This window comes from Brachionichthys hirsutus, chromosome 12, assembly GCF_040956055.1.
Source record: "Brachionichthys hirsutus isolate HB-005 chromosome 12, CSIRO-AGI_Bhir_v1, whole genome shotgun sequence".
Classification (NCBI taxonomy): Eukaryota; Metazoa; Chordata; class Actinopteri; order Lophiiformes; family Brachionichthyidae; genus Brachionichthys; species Brachionichthys hirsutus.
In genome coordinates, this window is record NC_090908.1 from 11,323,317 (window position 1) to 11,339,340 (window position 16,024).

General features: G+C 49.0%; 2 protein-coding genes across 2 annotated transcripts; one reads left to right on the forward strand and one right to left on the reverse strand.

Moving 5' to 3' along the window:
• Nucleotides 1–1,454: 1,454 nt before the first annotated feature.
• Nucleotides 1,455–10,772, forward strand: slc15a2 (solute carrier family 15 member 2). Its single transcript, XM_068746602.1, is given in 22 exon segments — nucleotides 1,455–1,463; nucleotides 3,209–3,335; nucleotides 3,942–4,083; nucleotides 4,257–4,349; nucleotides 4,515–4,614; nucleotides 5,146–5,236; nucleotides 5,352–5,429; nucleotides 5,638–5,720; nucleotides 5,864–5,947; nucleotides 6,031–6,120; nucleotides 6,435–6,479; nucleotides 6,740–6,775; nucleotides 7,215–7,303; nucleotides 7,679–7,760; nucleotides 8,081–8,206; nucleotides 8,697–8,861; nucleotides 9,363–9,409; nucleotides 9,551–9,655; nucleotides 9,899–9,998; nucleotides 10,073–10,216; nucleotides 10,291–10,395; nucleotides 10,569–10,772. Coding segments are annotated over 22 exon segments (2,145 nt in total).
• A 113-nt stretch (nucleotides 10,773–10,885) lies between these two features.
• hspbap1 (hspb associated protein 1) lies at nucleotides 10,886–15,591 on the reverse strand. Its single transcript, XM_068746673.1, has 7 exons — nucleotides 15,393–15,591; nucleotides 14,497–14,681; nucleotides 13,748–13,884; nucleotides 12,864–13,035; nucleotides 12,155–12,238; nucleotides 11,865–11,975; nucleotides 10,886–11,792 (listed from the first exon to the last, which is right to left on the reverse strand). Exons 1-7 carry the CDS (start codon nucleotides 15,589–15,591, stop codon nucleotides 11,328–11,330), a joined length of 1,353 nt encoding a protein of 450 aa, XP_068602774.1. The 3' UTR covers nucleotides 10,886–11,327.
• Between the last annotated feature and the right edge of the window lie 433 nt (nucleotides 15,592–16,024).

A 16,024-nucleotide genomic window follows, 5' to 3' on the forward strand; every position in this document is an offset into this window, starting at 1 on the left:
CACACACCTGGAACACCGAGGCTAGGGGAGAGGCGGTTGGGAGGCCGTAATTTTTGTTGACCGCTTTTACACGCGTTTGTACACTTTGGCTTTATTCGATGGTTTATTTTCATCCATCCATCATTCATCCAGGCAATATACTTTTCGGACTCTGTCTATCGCCAGTACCGCCGTACTTGGGCCTCAATAAATCCACCCGTGAACGCATCCTGGATTCCGCGTCTCTGTACAAACATTTGAGCGCGTCGGACAACTGCGCAGAACCCAACGCACCCCTCAGCGGCTAAAACAGGGAAGGAAGCCGCAACAGAATTGCTTGTGGAACTTGGACAAAGATGTACAGGACAGGGGACAAAAGTTTCTCAACTTTATCAACTACTTCCCCAGACATTCTCTATGTGAACCTTTGTGGTTGGGGTTTAGTTCCCCGAACGCCTCATCCTCAACAACTCTGAGGATCAAACCTTTTCTCGTAATTGTGATACAGTTGGGGGCGGGGCTTCCTCACACGGTGGCATGGTTGGTAGCCTTGCTGGGGGGGGGGGGGGGGCAAAATGGCCCTGGTCTCGAATCCCACTACGGGAATGAAATGGAGCAGGGGCAGCAGGGTAGGCCCAGGGCACACCTGAGCGGAGTGGAGTGGACAAATGGTCCAGTTCACTCCGCCCAGGTAAGGCCCTGGGCCTACCCCGCTACCTCTGCTCCACCCCACTCCCACAGCGGGACTCGATCCCAGTGCCACCAGTTGGAAGGGTATAATGCTACCAACACACCAACGTGCTGGTGAGGAGACTTGAGGTATCAGCAAAGTTGTACCTGTCGAATAAGAAGCTGATGTTGTTCTTTTGTGTTATGTGGAGTGGGCGTGTCTCCGACCAGGTGACGTCGTACTGGATTCCAAACCAGTGCCTCTGGCCTAAAGTCAACTATAATGCTACTGTCTATTTATCCTAATGTCAACGTGCAGGTCTCGGTGGTGTAGCGGGTAGCACGCTTGGCCAGAAGGTCCTGGGTTCAAAACCAAGGCGTGTCGCATTCAGATTTTCTCACAATAATTGGATGTTTCTGGATCAGAAATAAACAAAATCCTAGAATCTTCCCGTTGATCCACTTTCTGTCCGAATTCCAGCATCCCTTTTGGTTTTCATTCATTTATCCAGTTACTCATTCAAACCCCGCCCCCCCCAACACACACACTCATTAACAGGCCAAACGCGTCCCAGGACAGAGACTTCACCGCCGCCGGTCCTCCACGCTCAACTTCGGCTTTGTGAAAGCACACAATTTGCGATTCTCCAAGAGCCCCCCCCCCCCCCAAAAAAACTGGAATATTAACTTCTGGGACGCCTGAGAGTTTAAACGGTGCGGGGTTTGCGCCACGCAAAGAGAGAAAGACTGCGTGTCAGTCCGGAGCTCCACGCAGATGAACGCGTAAATAACGACCGAAAGCAAACATGACCAGGGTGAGTGTGCGGGTTCTGTTCGCGTGGAATGTGTGTGCGTTTTGCGTTGACATCACATTTATAAGTAATCGTGAAAAGTTAGGAGTCACACGCGTTCTGGGGCGCGCAGCGCGTAATCTGTGCCGCGCGGAGACATCCCACCCCAAAACACGGAATAATAGGAGGGAAGAGGGATCGTCGCTCAAAGTATCGGCGGTGTTCGGGTTCGAATCCCGTTGCGGTAAGACATCTGATGGAGGCAGCACCCCCCCCCCGCACCCCCCGCGCCCCATCCCGGGCTCACCTTCATCTAAAGTCGACTCTGCGTGAACGTAACTTCAGGCGACTGACGGACAAACCCTTCAAATCAGGATTCGGATTTAAACACACGATGAGAGATTTTTGTTTTGTTTGAATCGGCAAAAAAAAAAGGGTCATAGATTTCTGGTGAAATCCTCCCACCGGGTTGCGTGGATTTTTTTGCGTCATCTGAGAAACGCATAGACTTCAGGGAAACAGAATCATGATGTACAGGACAGGGGACGAAAGATTGTGTTTTTAAAAGAGAAGAGAAAAAAATAATGTATTTGCAAACACAGATTATTATCTATCAACATCACCCCTGGGGGGGGGGGGGGGGGGGGGGGTGATCAACTACTTCCCCAGACATTCTCTATGTGAACCTTTGTGGTTGGGGTTTAGTTCCCTGAATGCCTCATCCTCAACAACTCTGAGGATCAAACCTTTTTGTTCTTGCTACGGTTGGGGGCGGGGCTTCCTCACCTCCACGGTGGCATAGTTGGTAGCCTTGCTGGGGGGGGCAAAATGGCCCTGGTTTCGAATCCCACTACGGGAATGAAATGGAGCAGGGGCAGCAGGGTAGGCCCAGGGCACACCTGGGCGGAGTGGAGTGGACCAATGGTCCAGTTCACTCCGCCCAGGTAAGGCCCTGGGCCTACCCTGCTACCTCTGCTCCACCCCACTCCCACAGCGGGACTCGATCCCAGCGCCACCAGTTGAAAGGGTATAATGCTACCAACACACCAACGTGCTGGTGAGGAGACTCGAGGTATCAGCAAAGTCATTCCTGTCAAATAAGAAGTTGTTGTTGTGTTGTTCTTTTGTGTTATGTGGAGTGGGCGTGTCTCCGACCAGGTGACGTCGTACTGGATTCCAAACCAGTGCCTCTGGCCTAAAGTCAACAATAATGCTACTGCCTATTTATCCTAATGTTCATCGACACACAGGTCTGGGTGGTGTAGTGGGTAGCACACTGGGTTCCCAGCCGGAAGGTCCTGGGTTCAAGACCAAGGCTTGTGAGGATTTCTAACAGTGATTTGAGGTTTCTGGATCAGAAATAAAATCCAAGTCTTGTTGATCCACTTTCAGTCCAACCCTGCTTTAGGTTTTCATTCATTCATTCCTTTGTGAAAGCCCAACTGGAATATTAATTGTCTATTTTTTTTAATCAACAATTACTAACCGGCTTGGGGAGGAGAAACACGTCTGAACCGTTTCTGTGATCTGCTGTTTGCTCTAAAGCCATCATGAGATCAGAGAAATCTGTCACATCTGTCCATCCAGATCTTTACATCACCGAGTAAACCGGATTATCATGTGTAAACCGGATTATCATGTGTAAACCGGATTATCCTCCCAAAATCAGACACACCCCAAAGTTCTACAGAGAGAGTGATTATCGATCGGCAAAACAGGAAACTTTAGCTGTTTAACCACTTCCCTGCTTTGGATCAACCTATCGCCAGACTATTGATTCTCTTTGTTTCATTCTTTGCCTCTCTTAGAAACTTTGTGGGACCAATTACCCGACCAGCATCTGCTTCATAGTTGTGAATGAGTTCTGCGAACGCTTCTCCTACTATGGCATGAGAGGTACGTAAACGTCCGGATAGCGTACGAGGACAGGAAAGAGGAGAGAGCCGCGTTCCCAACCTGCCCACCAGATGCTCCGGAGTCGCCTGACAGCCCCAGAGGCTCTAGCTGTGTCCCAACTTGCAGGCCCGAGCGTTGCGTTGTGGCTTCGGGCAGCTACGGTGCCGTTGCCTCACGGCAAGTCGGGTCGCAGGTTCAAATCCGACTCGCGGCCTCCGTGTGAGGAGTTCTGCACGTTTCCGCTCCGTGTCTGCGTGCGGTTCTCGCCGGGTTCCTCTCACCACTGCAAACATGCAGCTGAGGTCTGGGTTGTTTTTGAAAAAAGAGAATTAATTCTCATTTAATTTACCTGGTTCAATAAAATAAAGCACACACGACCGCTCCGAGGCACATCCGCTTGTTTTTGGCTTTGCTCCCGCGTAGCGATCCCGTGTCTCTAGTTCAACTCAGAAATGCGTGCCAAATACAATAGTTCTTAGCATTTTATCAGGAAATAAAACTAATTAAAATACATCGTGAAAAAGCATTGGAATCCACTTAGAAGATCGCGGAACGGGACAGTTTGTTGTGTTCTGAGTTGTTCTGACTGATATGGTTTGCTCTTAGCCGTGCTGACGCTCTACTTCCTCACATACCTGAAATGGGACAGAAATCTCTCCACCGCCGTCTACCATGCTTTCACCAGCCTCTGCTACTTCACACCCATCCTGGGAGCGCTCATCGCCGACTCCTGGCTCGGAAAATACAAGTAAGTTATGAATGAACGGTACACGACTGCGTAGAGAAGGAGAGAGGAAGTCCCTCGGGAGCCGAAGACGTAGGCTCGATCAAGAAGAGGAGGCTTTAAACGTAGAGAGGGTGTCCGCCTCTAGGAACAAGCCCACCGATGTTCTTTCTCTCCTCACAATGTGCTCTCAACAGGACCATCATCTACCTGTCCATTGTCTACGTCATCGGCCATGTGGTCAAGTCGGTTGGCGCCATTCCTCCGGTGGGGAATACCGACGTTCACATGTGAGTCGAGTTCTCTGCCATCACGTTTCCAACATGTTCAAGTTCAACGAAGGAAGCCCACTTCAAATGCGCTTTCACAATTTCCCTACTCGCCCCGTTTAAGAGTCTGACTGTGGATTTAGCGGGAACACAAACGGGAGACCGTTTCTGCTGTGCTTGTTGCAGCGCTCTGTCCATGATCGGACTCATCCTCATCGCGTTCGGCACCGGCGGCATCAAACCCTGCGTGGCGGCATTTGGAGGAGACCAGTTTGACGAAAAGCATGTAAGAAGGGTGGGGGGGGGGGTTAAATTCACATAGTGCCAGATCAAAACAGAAAGTTATCTGTTTTGGTGTAGCAGGGAAAGACAGAACCCAACATGTCTCAGAAAGAGCAAGCACTTTGGCTAAGGAGGCGAGGAAAAACTTCCCTTTAACAGGCAGAAACCTGGAACAGAACCTGAGACTCATAGCGGACGGCCATCTGTCTTCTGTCTTGACCGGTTGGGTGAGAAAGAGAGAGAGACAGAGGTAGAAAGACAGAGACAAGGGCCGGTAGTAGGAGAGTCAGAAACAAAGACTAAGGTAGGCTTTGTGATTCTATGGGTTTAGCCATGCAATAAAAAAGCTGTGTAATTGTGACGCTAAAACATTCAATGCAATTGGATAAAGTTTCCCACACAAAGCCAGGTGACCGTTAGGCTGTGTTCTAGTCACCTTCATCAGCTAAAGAAGCTGGAGATGTTCTCAGGAGATGCTAAAAGCATCTACACAAGTTCAAAGTGTCTCCTTTACTATTCCCCCGATCCCCTCCAGACCAGCGAGAGGACGAAGTTCTTCTCCATCTTCTACATGGCGATCAACGCCGGCAGCCTCCTGTCGATCGTGATAACGCCGTTGCTAAGAGGTGCGCCATTTCTTACCTTCAAAGGCTAACATACCCAGTGAGCCCCCCCCCCCCCACACACACACTACCCACAATCCTTGCGTTGTATGCGTTGACGCTGGAGTTGCCCCTGCAGGTGACGTGCAGTGTTTCAACGCCGACTGCTACGCTTTGGCCTTTGGGGTTCCCGCAGCTCTGATGATGGCGGCTTTAGGTGAGTGGCCCCGCCTACCAGAAACATCGGCACCTGACAGGTGAAATAATTCGCCTGTCGTTAGCTACCTTTTTCTTCTTTGGGTTTTGGGAAGAATTTGTAAAATGTATGTGAGCATTCTGAGGAAGAACCTCTGACACCAGGCGAAGAGAGAGCAGCCGGGCCGTGTCCGACACAGACTGTCTAACTCTTCATCCGTCTTGTGCAGTTGTGTTCATCGCTGGCAGCAGCCTGTATAAGAAGAATCCTCCCGAGGGAAACATCCTGTTGAAAGGCTGCAATTGCATTGGGGTGAGTCATCTCCCAGTCTTTCTTGTATGACAAGAAGATGTGGATGCTTTTTTTTTTTTTGTGCTGCAATGAAAGCAGGTTTTAATTCTCTTAGCGATCTGTCCGTTTTTTCACTTTTTCATTTTTTTTTTCCGGTTTTGCAGTTCGCTATCAAAACCCGCTGGCAGAGAACGAAGCAGTCGCCTCCAAGAAAGCACTGGTTGGACTGGGCCGAGGAGAAATACTCGGTAACAAAAAAAAAAAAAGAGTCTGGCGCGTCTCTCAAAGAGGACGGCGGTGGCCTTAACAACGTGTGCCTGCGTGATTACAGAAGAAGCTGATCCAGGAGATTAAGATGGTCCTGCGGGTTTTGATGCTCTACATCCCGCTGCCGATGTTCTGGGCTCTGTTTGATCAGCAGGTTTGCGGATTCCCAAATCCAGAATTCATCCACAACTGAAGCCGAGGGCATTGATGAAGTGAAGGGAGGCTGAAATAACAGCATCTGATTGGATGGTTTGCTTGTTCCCCCATCACGAAAAAAATGATAATGATAATGTGTTTGGAGTTAAGGTGGACAGAAGTCACCGTGACCTCCTGGAAAAATATTTCTTCGCCACAGACAAAGAATTGGCGTGGAAATTCTGATATTGCAGAAGAAAATGCTGCGGCGACCGCTTGTCAGAAGTGTCCAGTTTTAGCTTCAGTAACAGTCGATGATTTTCTTTTTTGCAGGGTTCCCGCTGGACAATTCAAGCTACGAGGATGAACATGGCTTTTGTAAGAGTTCCCTCACGCCGGATATTACTATACATAAAAAAAAAAAAAAAAAGATAACACCTTTTATTGTACCGTGGAGTTCATTGGATTGCACTTTTGTTTGGGTGCTTCTATCATTGATTTCCCTAAACTGCATACATTGAGGCCTTTGGTAAATCATCTACTTGTCAGGTTTGTCATTAGAGAAAGCGCTGCTCTTGAATTGTGGCGTTATTAAAGTTTAAATTATCAGAAGCTGAACTCTTCTTGTTTTATTACAGGGGCAGTCCTTCAGTATTAAGCCTGACCAAATGCAGGTATGTGCGTCAACGTGGAAGCTACATTTATTAGCATGTTAGCAATTTCCAGCCTTATTGTCCTGAACCTTAGCTCCACACTTAACACATCTCTTTTGATGCTTGAATATAAAGTAATTATTGTAATTCCTATTATTTCAGTCTTTTTTCTCACGTCATCAATACTGCTTTGACCGCAAACAAACATGCTTTTACGGAACCCTTTAACACATGTTTTCTGTAAAACACACACATCAGTACATTTCACGTGAACGGACTCCTGGCAATTTATGCTGTCATCATCGTGAAAAATGTTTTAGAGCCCTTTATCGCTGCCATTTCACCTCCTCTTTCCTGGTGATATTACACCCGTACGGTCTCTTTATCCACCTATAACTTTAGAGCTTTTATAGTTTTATAGTGTATTTAAAGTCGTGTTTCTCCCCTCCCTGTGGTCTAGATGTTGAACGCTCTGCTGATTCTTCTCTTTGTGCCCGTGTTTGACCTCATCATTTATCCGCTCGTTGGCTTTTGCAGAATCAACATCACGTGAGTAAATTCCAGGTCCAGGTCGAACACTCCAATCTTTATAACTGAAATAAGCATTTAAAGCACCTCTTAAACTGGGGGAAATTACCCACGCGCCCTCATGCATGCATGTCCATTTACACGCGTTCCATTAAGGGAAGATTAGCAGAGATGAATTACACTTATTATGTAGTTATTTCTAAATAAAGACTAACTAAAACGACTTCTACAAGCACCAACGTGTTATCAGATGCTTCCAATAGCTGATGATGCTGTTCAGAAACCGGCACAGATTTCCGACGTGATCTCGGAGAGACTGTCTCTGTGATGACACTGATGTGGAAACGATTCATCCTGTCTCTCAGAACGGTAAATGTTCCCCCGTCTTTCCTCCAGGCCTCTGAGGAAAATGGCAGTAGGAATGATTTTTGCAGCGTTGGCCTTTGCAGCCGCCACCCTGGTGGAGGTGAACGTTGTGGTATGTAGGAGCAGCCATACATTAATCAATAATCATGCCTCTTGGCGTGTAGGTATTTTTCGTTTTCATAGATTTAATTCACCATGAAAATTTACCCCAAATTCACCAGGATCTGTTTCCTCAAGTATTAAAGATATAGAAAAATCTTAAATAGGACATTTCTCGTCAATTCCATCAAGATCCTTCCAGAACGTTTTGAGCCAACAAGAATCAGAATAAGAATAAGAGAAAGAGGGGAAAATTACGAATGAGAACAGGAACGTACAGAGAATAAGAGATATTTAGCAATTATTTATGGCGCTCTTGTTTCCCTGTGCTAGAAAACGGTGGTGGATCCTGCACCTCCAAACGAGTGTCTCCTCCAGGTCCTCAACTTGGCGGGAGGTAACGTCAGCGTGGATTTCAATGGAACAAACCTGTTTCCAGATCCAGTCCTGCACCTCCGGGTATAGTCATACTGTTTTTATAACCAAATACAGGTCAGAGATGTGAGGTTAAACACTTGAACGCCTCGTGAATAGCAGGGAATAGACGTTAGAAAGCAGTAAGTACAAGTTTTAATGAGTAGGCGTTCAATTTATGTTATTATTATTAGCAATTATGATGTCATAATAGACTATTCCTATCCTCCAGGGAGGAAACTACAAGCACTCAAAGTTTGCTAAACTCAGACACTCACAAACACACACAATGCCTAAGCGTCAACTTCCTGAAAGGGGTGTGGCTTGCCTCAACTCAACTCAGATCAGGCGCACAAAAGTTAAAGGTGCGACCATAAACCCCGAGGCTCGACGAGAATGTTTGTCCTGAGATGTCAGACCTGTTCTGACCGACAGCACACAGCTTTTTATTTAAAAAAAAATGCAGTTATCCTTAGAAATATACAATGTAAAGTTTATCGTTGTGTTTTTTAACCCCCTGGTTTCTCTTTGTCAGGACCCTCAGCAATACGAGACGCTGCCACTGGGGTCGCCCAGCGCCATTCTGAAGATCGACGTCACCCAGGATGGAAGAACGTCCGAGTGTGACCCCCTGTTTTACGACCAGAAGGCCTACAGTCTCATCTTAACCTCAGAAACCACTGGGATCCAATGCCAACTTGTGAGTTTCCACTGAAACGAAAGTCATCACGATATATATTTCTCACTGATTCCTCTCTCTTCCGCGTAGTCGTGTGCTCGCTCTCCTTCTGTTTGTCCCTCTTTGGGTCTCGGTCTGCAGGTCCTTCTGTCCATGGAGCTGCAGAACCTGCACCTGGGAGTGTGCAACAATTACCATCGCTGCTAGCATTTCCTTCCAGTATTTCCTGTATAGCAGCTCTTCAGTCAGTTTATGCAGCAGCTTGTATTGTGTTCTATATCTCTCTCCCGCCATTTTTTTTATTGTCTCTCCTCCCCTATTAACTCTCAACCCAACCGGTCAAGACAGATGGCCGCCCACTGTGAGGTTCTGTCCAAGGTTTCTGCCTGTTAAAGGCCCTTCGTCGCCAAAGTGCTTGCTCTTTTGTGGGACAAGTTGTCTTTCCCTTCTTGAATTCATTTCGAATGAATGTATTCAAGAATGATCATGAAGTGTCTTGGTTGTGTTTTTATAACCATCCAGGTGGAGGACTACATAAAGAAAAATGAAACTGGAAATCCTTTCCTCAGGTAATTTTTCTAAAAACATTCTTTCTAACCTTATAGAGACGTCACCTTTTTTTTTTTTTTTTTACAAAGAAAGTATTCTGAGCCCAATAATCCTTCACTGTTGACTCAAAATGTATGACTCTCCTGTATGCATTTTAACAGGTTCTTCAACATGCTGCCAGAAGCAATAGAAATAACTGCTGGAGACGTGACTTTCGACGTTCCCGCCGGTCAAATGTCCCGGAACGCGTCTGTGGAATGGGGCAGGTGAGCAGGACCGGGATCTGCGTTTGAGTCTTGCTCTGAATGAATCAACAGAACAACGATTAAAGCGTTCAGCGCCAGATGAATCTCTCTGCGGTGCGCCTGAGGTTTGAGATTTGGTCTGCGGCGACTTCCTGTGTCATTCGGCACGCTTACCGTAAACCCTTAGCATAATGACTTTTCACTGCAATTGCATGTTATATATCCTTTTAATTCACTCATTTTTTTAATTTTGTTCTCGCTCAGATACCCAGATGCCAAGTGCAGCTTCCAGTCAGGGAAATGTCCTGATCTGAATCTGGGCCTGCTGGACTTCGGAGCTTCCTACACCATCATACTCGTGGAGGTCAGGATGCTTCCTGTGGCACGATCTTACCGCTGAGGTAGCACGACTGAAGTCTGTCTGCGGTTTTTTCTCAGGAATCGGGGAACATTACGACTCACAGGATGGAGGACGTGGAAGCCAACAACGTGCACATCACCTGGCAGATCCCTCAGTACATCCTCATCACCGCCGGAGAGGTCCTGTTCTCCATCACGGGCCTGGAGTTCTCCTACTCACAGGTTTTGTAGTAATGAAATCATCACCGAAAGAGGATCTTCTGTCCGGCGGATCGTCATCTCTCTCCTCCCTCCAGGCTCCAGCCAGCATGAAATCGGTCCTGCAGGGCGGATGGCTGCTCACCGTCGCGTTTGGGAACGTCATCGTGCTGATTGTGGCAGAAGGGGCGGGACTGGCCCAGGTAATGATGTCATCAGCTGACGCGGGATATTTAAAAATCTCCTAAATTCTAAACCACCTTGTGACATTCTCCAATGCTGTGACTGTAATCATGGGAGGGGGCGTCGCCACTATGGTGTGCCGGGTCCGGGTCCAGGTCCGGGTCCGGGTTCTAACCTGTAGTTGTTTTTCCAGTGGAAGGAGTTCCTGCTGTTCGCCTGCCTGCTGATGGCCGTCTTCGTCATCTTCTCCGTCATGGCCCACTTCTACACCTACGTCGGCCCGGATCAGCTGGACAAGATGGACGCGAATGATTCCGAGGAGGAAGTCAGATATGAAAGGCCGAAGTCCAAGAAGAACACGCATCCGGAAGAACCCGAGAGGAACACCAGATTGTAACGCCGCCCCGCCTCCTCCTCCAGATTTAACTTTGAAGCGTCGTAGTGTTGTTTTAATTCACTTTCCTGTTCCTTCGTCACGATAAAAAGGGATGGCTTCGTCTTGAACTCGTATTTTATTTTATTTTATGAATGAAAAGATGCAATTTTTCTCACATATTTATTGACATTGTTTGTGCTGAAACTATCACCTCTGGAAGCTGCTCTTCATCCTAATGAACACTCGAAGATTGTCTTTGTCGTCAATGATCGTACTGATCGAGCTGCAGGTATCGATAACTCAAAAATAAAAAAAACAGATTCCCAGCATTCTTTGAGAGTTGACTCGAGGTCGGATACGACCGAAGAACAAATGCTCACATCCCGGGAATGTTACCTGAATTATGCGGCTCGCGTTTCCATAAATTGATTTAAGTGTTCATTTTTCTTGCTCTGGCGGAACAAACCGGGTTAGCGCGTGCGAGACGAGAGAGGAAACGGGCCCAGGGGTCCGCGGCGGCTTCGGCTTGGAGGATGGCGTTCTGCTGCTAAACGGACCTCTTCCTCCTCTCCGGGCTCAGGATGGGGTGGCGGTCCTCCTGGGATTTCCCGTGTGCCTTTCCATTAAAAGCTGAGTGACCCGGGTGACGACATCAGGATGCGCCAGGCAGTCCAACAAGTCGTTTGTGGTTATGGTTGCGTTTGGCGGTCCGTCGCCCCCCTCCCAGGACCCCTCTGATCCGTACCTCTGCCCGGCACCCGGTGCTGAACCCGAGCTGATCTCCTGGTCGTCGGCGGTTGCGCCCGTTGTTTCTGCCTGGCGGTGCACGGGGGCGAGGTGAGGCCCGAAGGGGACGACGAAGGGCACGGCATCCCCGACCACGTCGGTCCTGATCTGCCCCCTGGAGTCCCGCTTGACTTGTCGAGGGTCTCTCAGGCCCCGGGTCAGTCCGTCGGGGCGGAGGCCTCGCCATCGGCGAGCGGCGGCCTGCACCGACAGGTTCACGTACTCCATGTTCTCATTATGGGACGTTGCTCCTTCCTGAGGAAACATACAAACGCCGTTAGCCACATTCCAGCTTCATCAGCTACGCGTGGAGGATTACGGGATTACCTCGGTGGGATTGAGCCACTCGTCCCCGTTGTCGTCGCCCGGCGCGCGTTTAAGGGCGCAGACAACGGCCCTGGTCACCGCTTCGCTAACTCTCGTCACGTCATCGACTTCCTGTCACGGGAGCAGAAAGGAGAACAGTCATCGACGCCTCGCATCAAGACGAGGCGCGTCGCGTTGACCTTGCAGGGTGCTGACAAGGCCGGAAAACGTCCCTCAGATTTTGTCTGAAAAACGTTGGAGCGCCTTTGCGAGTCTGTCGGCGCTTCGGCGAACCCGGCCGGCGACCTCACCAGCTCGATCCAGGAGTTGACGCTGACGGTAATCGGATCCAGTGATTCCACGTAGTGCCACCAGTGTCTGGGGACAAAAAGCACCTGGGGAGAGAATCCAAACAAATATTCAAGGACTGTTTGACTTTAAGACTTCGTTAAGGAGCACAGAGCTGCTCTGATGAGTCACTAGATGGCAGCACCCCCCCCCCCCCCCCTCTCATTTTGTTCATACTTCCACAGAGCGCCGCTCCCTGACGCCTAACGATACGCCATCCGCTCTGTTGAAGGCGTCCAGCTGAGGAGGCCAGATTTTAATTGGAACAAATTTCACAACCACGGCCTTGTTTCTCACTTTCGTGGAGGACAACACGGCAAATAAATCTCACTTTTTTTATGTTTCGCATCCATCTTAAGAGCCGGTTGAGCTATTTGCTGCTTCTGGGTCACAAGCGGTTCGTCACGTAGAGCTGCAAAGCCATTAAATCACTAATGGCTGCTTTTCTAATGTCTAAATACCAAAGGTGATCTTAAGTAATGGGGGGGGCGGCGTCCTCGTCTCGCTTTAATGGGTGTTTAAACCCCCCCCACAACGCTTCTGTGCTCGCAGCTTAAATCCTTTTATCTGACAAGAAGTGATGGGATATTTCTATTCTTCTTCAACCGTTTTCGGTTTATTCCGAGGTATGAACCGAACTGAACCGGCGGTTCTGTCCGGTCCGTTCCCGACCTGTCCTGGCTGCAGAGTGACAGTGTGAGGCCCGGCTCGCTGGAATGCAGGGAACCTCCCGAGATCCGGCTGGAGGACATCCACCTGGCTGAAGACGCTGGACTCCTCGTAGGGGATCCTGGTGGGGTAGAGGCTGGCGGTGTCTCCAGGAGGGAAGAGGTGCCAGCGTTTCCTTTGTAAATACACAAAAGACAGTTCTGTAAGTGGGTCAAAGGCAACTTTAGAACAAACCAGAGTAAACATTTTATGTTTTTTTTTTTAGCTGTGATGGAACCAGATTTAACTTGTTTTGATGCAATCTCTGACGGGAATGTGCGAAACATGACTAAAGGGAGGACAATGCGTCGAAGAATCGATAGCAAATAGAAAGAGTCTTCGACCAAATTACGTGGAGCGAGATAAACCGCCTGCGGCCTGGGAGACCCGAGCAGAGAGAGAGATAAGATAGAAAAAGACCTTCCTCTTTTGTTTCTCGGTGCTTCACACATTCGCTTCGACCTCTGTCTCCGGGGTTCTGTCTCCAGGGTTCTGTTTCCCGGGTTTCTGTCTCGCTCTGCTGAGCCGTGCAGCAAATTAGCTCCGTCTCAGAGGGCAGAGAACAGATCAGAGCCTGTAAGCAGCTGCAGAACGCCGCGGCAGGACGATTGGCTAAAGGGCGGAAGGCGTCGAACTCGGTCAGGAGTCATCACCACAGAATGCGATGGGGGGGGGGGGATGACTTTTTTTAATTTTGTTAGGGGAAATAATGAGACGGATGGTGCAGCGGGTTACTGCGAGGACTCAGATCAAGATAAGTCTGCGTGTGAGTGTATGTGTGTGTGTGTGTCGCACGGTCTGCCAGGTGAGCTAACCGGTTATAACCGGTTGTTACGGCGCCTCCTTACCGTCCTTGCACCTGCAGCACCAGGTTATAGCCATAGGAGTCCAAGTGGCACGGCGTGTTGGCCCCCGCCGTGCCGATCCACAAGGTGCTCTCTCTCCCGTTACGTCCCTCAAAACCAAAGTCAGACCACTTCACGTCCTGCGACGCACGCGCACGCACACACACACACAGTCAAATTACAACTCCAGTCCGTAATGTAATGAACGCATCAATAAAAGTCAGCATTTCAATTATGAGTCGGTTTTTTTGGGAGGGGGGGGGGGGGTGGGGGTAGGGACAAGACTCACATTTTCCCAACTGTCACAAATCACAGATGGACCCCCCCCCCCCCCTCATCAGCGACACTGACAGGAGCCATTATAGGAGACCAATGGAGGTGTCAGTACAAAGTAAGCAATGTACGGTGTTTGACGCCCCCCCCCCCCCCAAGGAAAACCGGGCTGTCAATCATTGTCCCGTCAGAACACGAAGGAGCGGCAACCACACGGGCATCCTGAATAATGAAGTCATTAGCATAGCTGCCAGCGGCAGCGAATGACAGACTGGTGAATGCAGGGTACGGGCGGTGCTTCTCCCCAGCTCAAATTTATCCCCCCCCCCCAAGAAAGGTGGAATAGAAAAATGTATGGACGGGGCAGCTCGATGATGAAAGGATGAGAAGAGCGGCTAATATGACGTCACTCTAGGAGAGGGCTTAACGTTTTCATTAAAACGGGGGGGGGGTATAAATATCGCATTCAGACGACACACCTCAAACATGGCAGGCTGATCCTGAAACACCGCGGCGATGTATTTGTAGTCAGCGTAGGCCCAATATTCTGATTTGGGGTATCCGGCGAAAGGCCCCTCGTCCGCTCCGGCCGGGTCGCGGCACCAGCTGAGGAAACGCTCCAGAGCGGCCTCCACGTAGACGCACTGGGTTTCAAACAGGGGCGCTTTGGCAAGACAAAGAAAGGGGGACACGAATCAGAAGATTAACGGACCTGCGGCAGGAAACGCAGCCGAGTTCGCAAGTCGTGCATCATCTCAAGAGGCGAGGAATCTTCCCATCGCCAGCTTTTTCATGTCAGACATAAATCACCGCCGTGGTCATTTACTCTGATTTGTTTTAGTAAACACAAGCCGGCCCACGGATGAGCGAGGCCGTTTTCTTAATCCATCACGAGCAATGTCCCACCTGTCGGCGGCAAACACCTGAAAAACATGATTTAGAAATCTAATTAGCTCGGCTTTTTATCAGAGAACATGTTCTTCATTATTCATCCGCGCGGATGAGTTATCACCGGAGCGGCGCGGCGCGGCGCGGCGGACAAAGACACGACGCTCAAAGACACAATCGGGCGGATCTTTGTCGACAGTGTAATGTCTTAAATGAATCAAAAAGATTTTTGAATTTATGGAATCACTGAATTGCAGACTCTTTAATGCAGAGAAGTTTGTATTTTAATATTACAAATACCCTCATTTCATTGTATTGTTATTATTATAATGCTTTACGCTAAATTGATAATGCATCTTCTTCCCCACCATCCTTAGCCTGCTGGCTGGCTGGCTGGCTGGCCCTGGGGGGGGGGGGGGGGGGGGGGATTAATTACACAGCAATTACCTCGACCCAGATCTGCGTGGAATCGTTTTCTGGCTCTTACTGTTTGTCTCCTTTTTTCTCCCAAGTCTGAACCGGACGAGTTTGTCACCAAGACAACCGGACAGGTGCTCTGCGGTCCAGCGGAGAACCGGCCAGCCCCGGGTCATGTTGAAGAAGACCGCGGGTTGCTGCAGGTGATGAAGAATCCTCTGGATCTCCTCCGGGCTGAAGGGTTTATCGAAGGGCTTCGGGGCAGCCATTATCTCTGTTTGTACAATTAAGAAAGAGTTTTATTCCGTTAATACTTTCTTAATAATAACAATAATAATAATAATAATAATACATTTTATTTATATAGCGCTTTTCTAGACACTCAAAGTCGCTTCTTCATTCATCCAACCATTTCCCTTCCTTTTAACGCAGGCAATGTTTCTGAATGCTAAAGTAGAGAACATGCTAGGTCATTAAAGCGTTAGCTAGCTTAGCTTAGCGGAAACACAGGTATTCAGGAAGAAAAACAAAAACAAGGCGCTCACCTTTTACGACACGTGCGGCTGGAGGTTCATGCGGAAGTAAACAAACCTCACGTGACAGCGTTCGACTTCCTGATAGGTCGTCGATACTCGTATGTGAATCTGCTCCATTTCGGCTCTATAACTCGCGCTGCCGCGTCATTCAAGCGAATGCACCGGA

Coding starts and splice junctions, on each gene's coding strand:
- hspbap1 (XM_068746673.1), bottom strand. CDS start 15,591: ATGGCTGCCCCGAAGCCCTTCGATAAACCCTTCAGCCCGGAGGAGATC. Junction 14,682..15,392: donor GAGAAAAAAGGAGACAAACA/GTAAGAGCCAGA, acceptor GTCTTGCCAAAG/CGCCCCTGTTTGAAACCCAG. Junction 13,036..13,747: donor GTGCTGCAGGTGCAAGGACG/GTAAGGAGGCGC, acceptor GTATTTACAAAG/GAAACGCTGGCACCTCTTCC.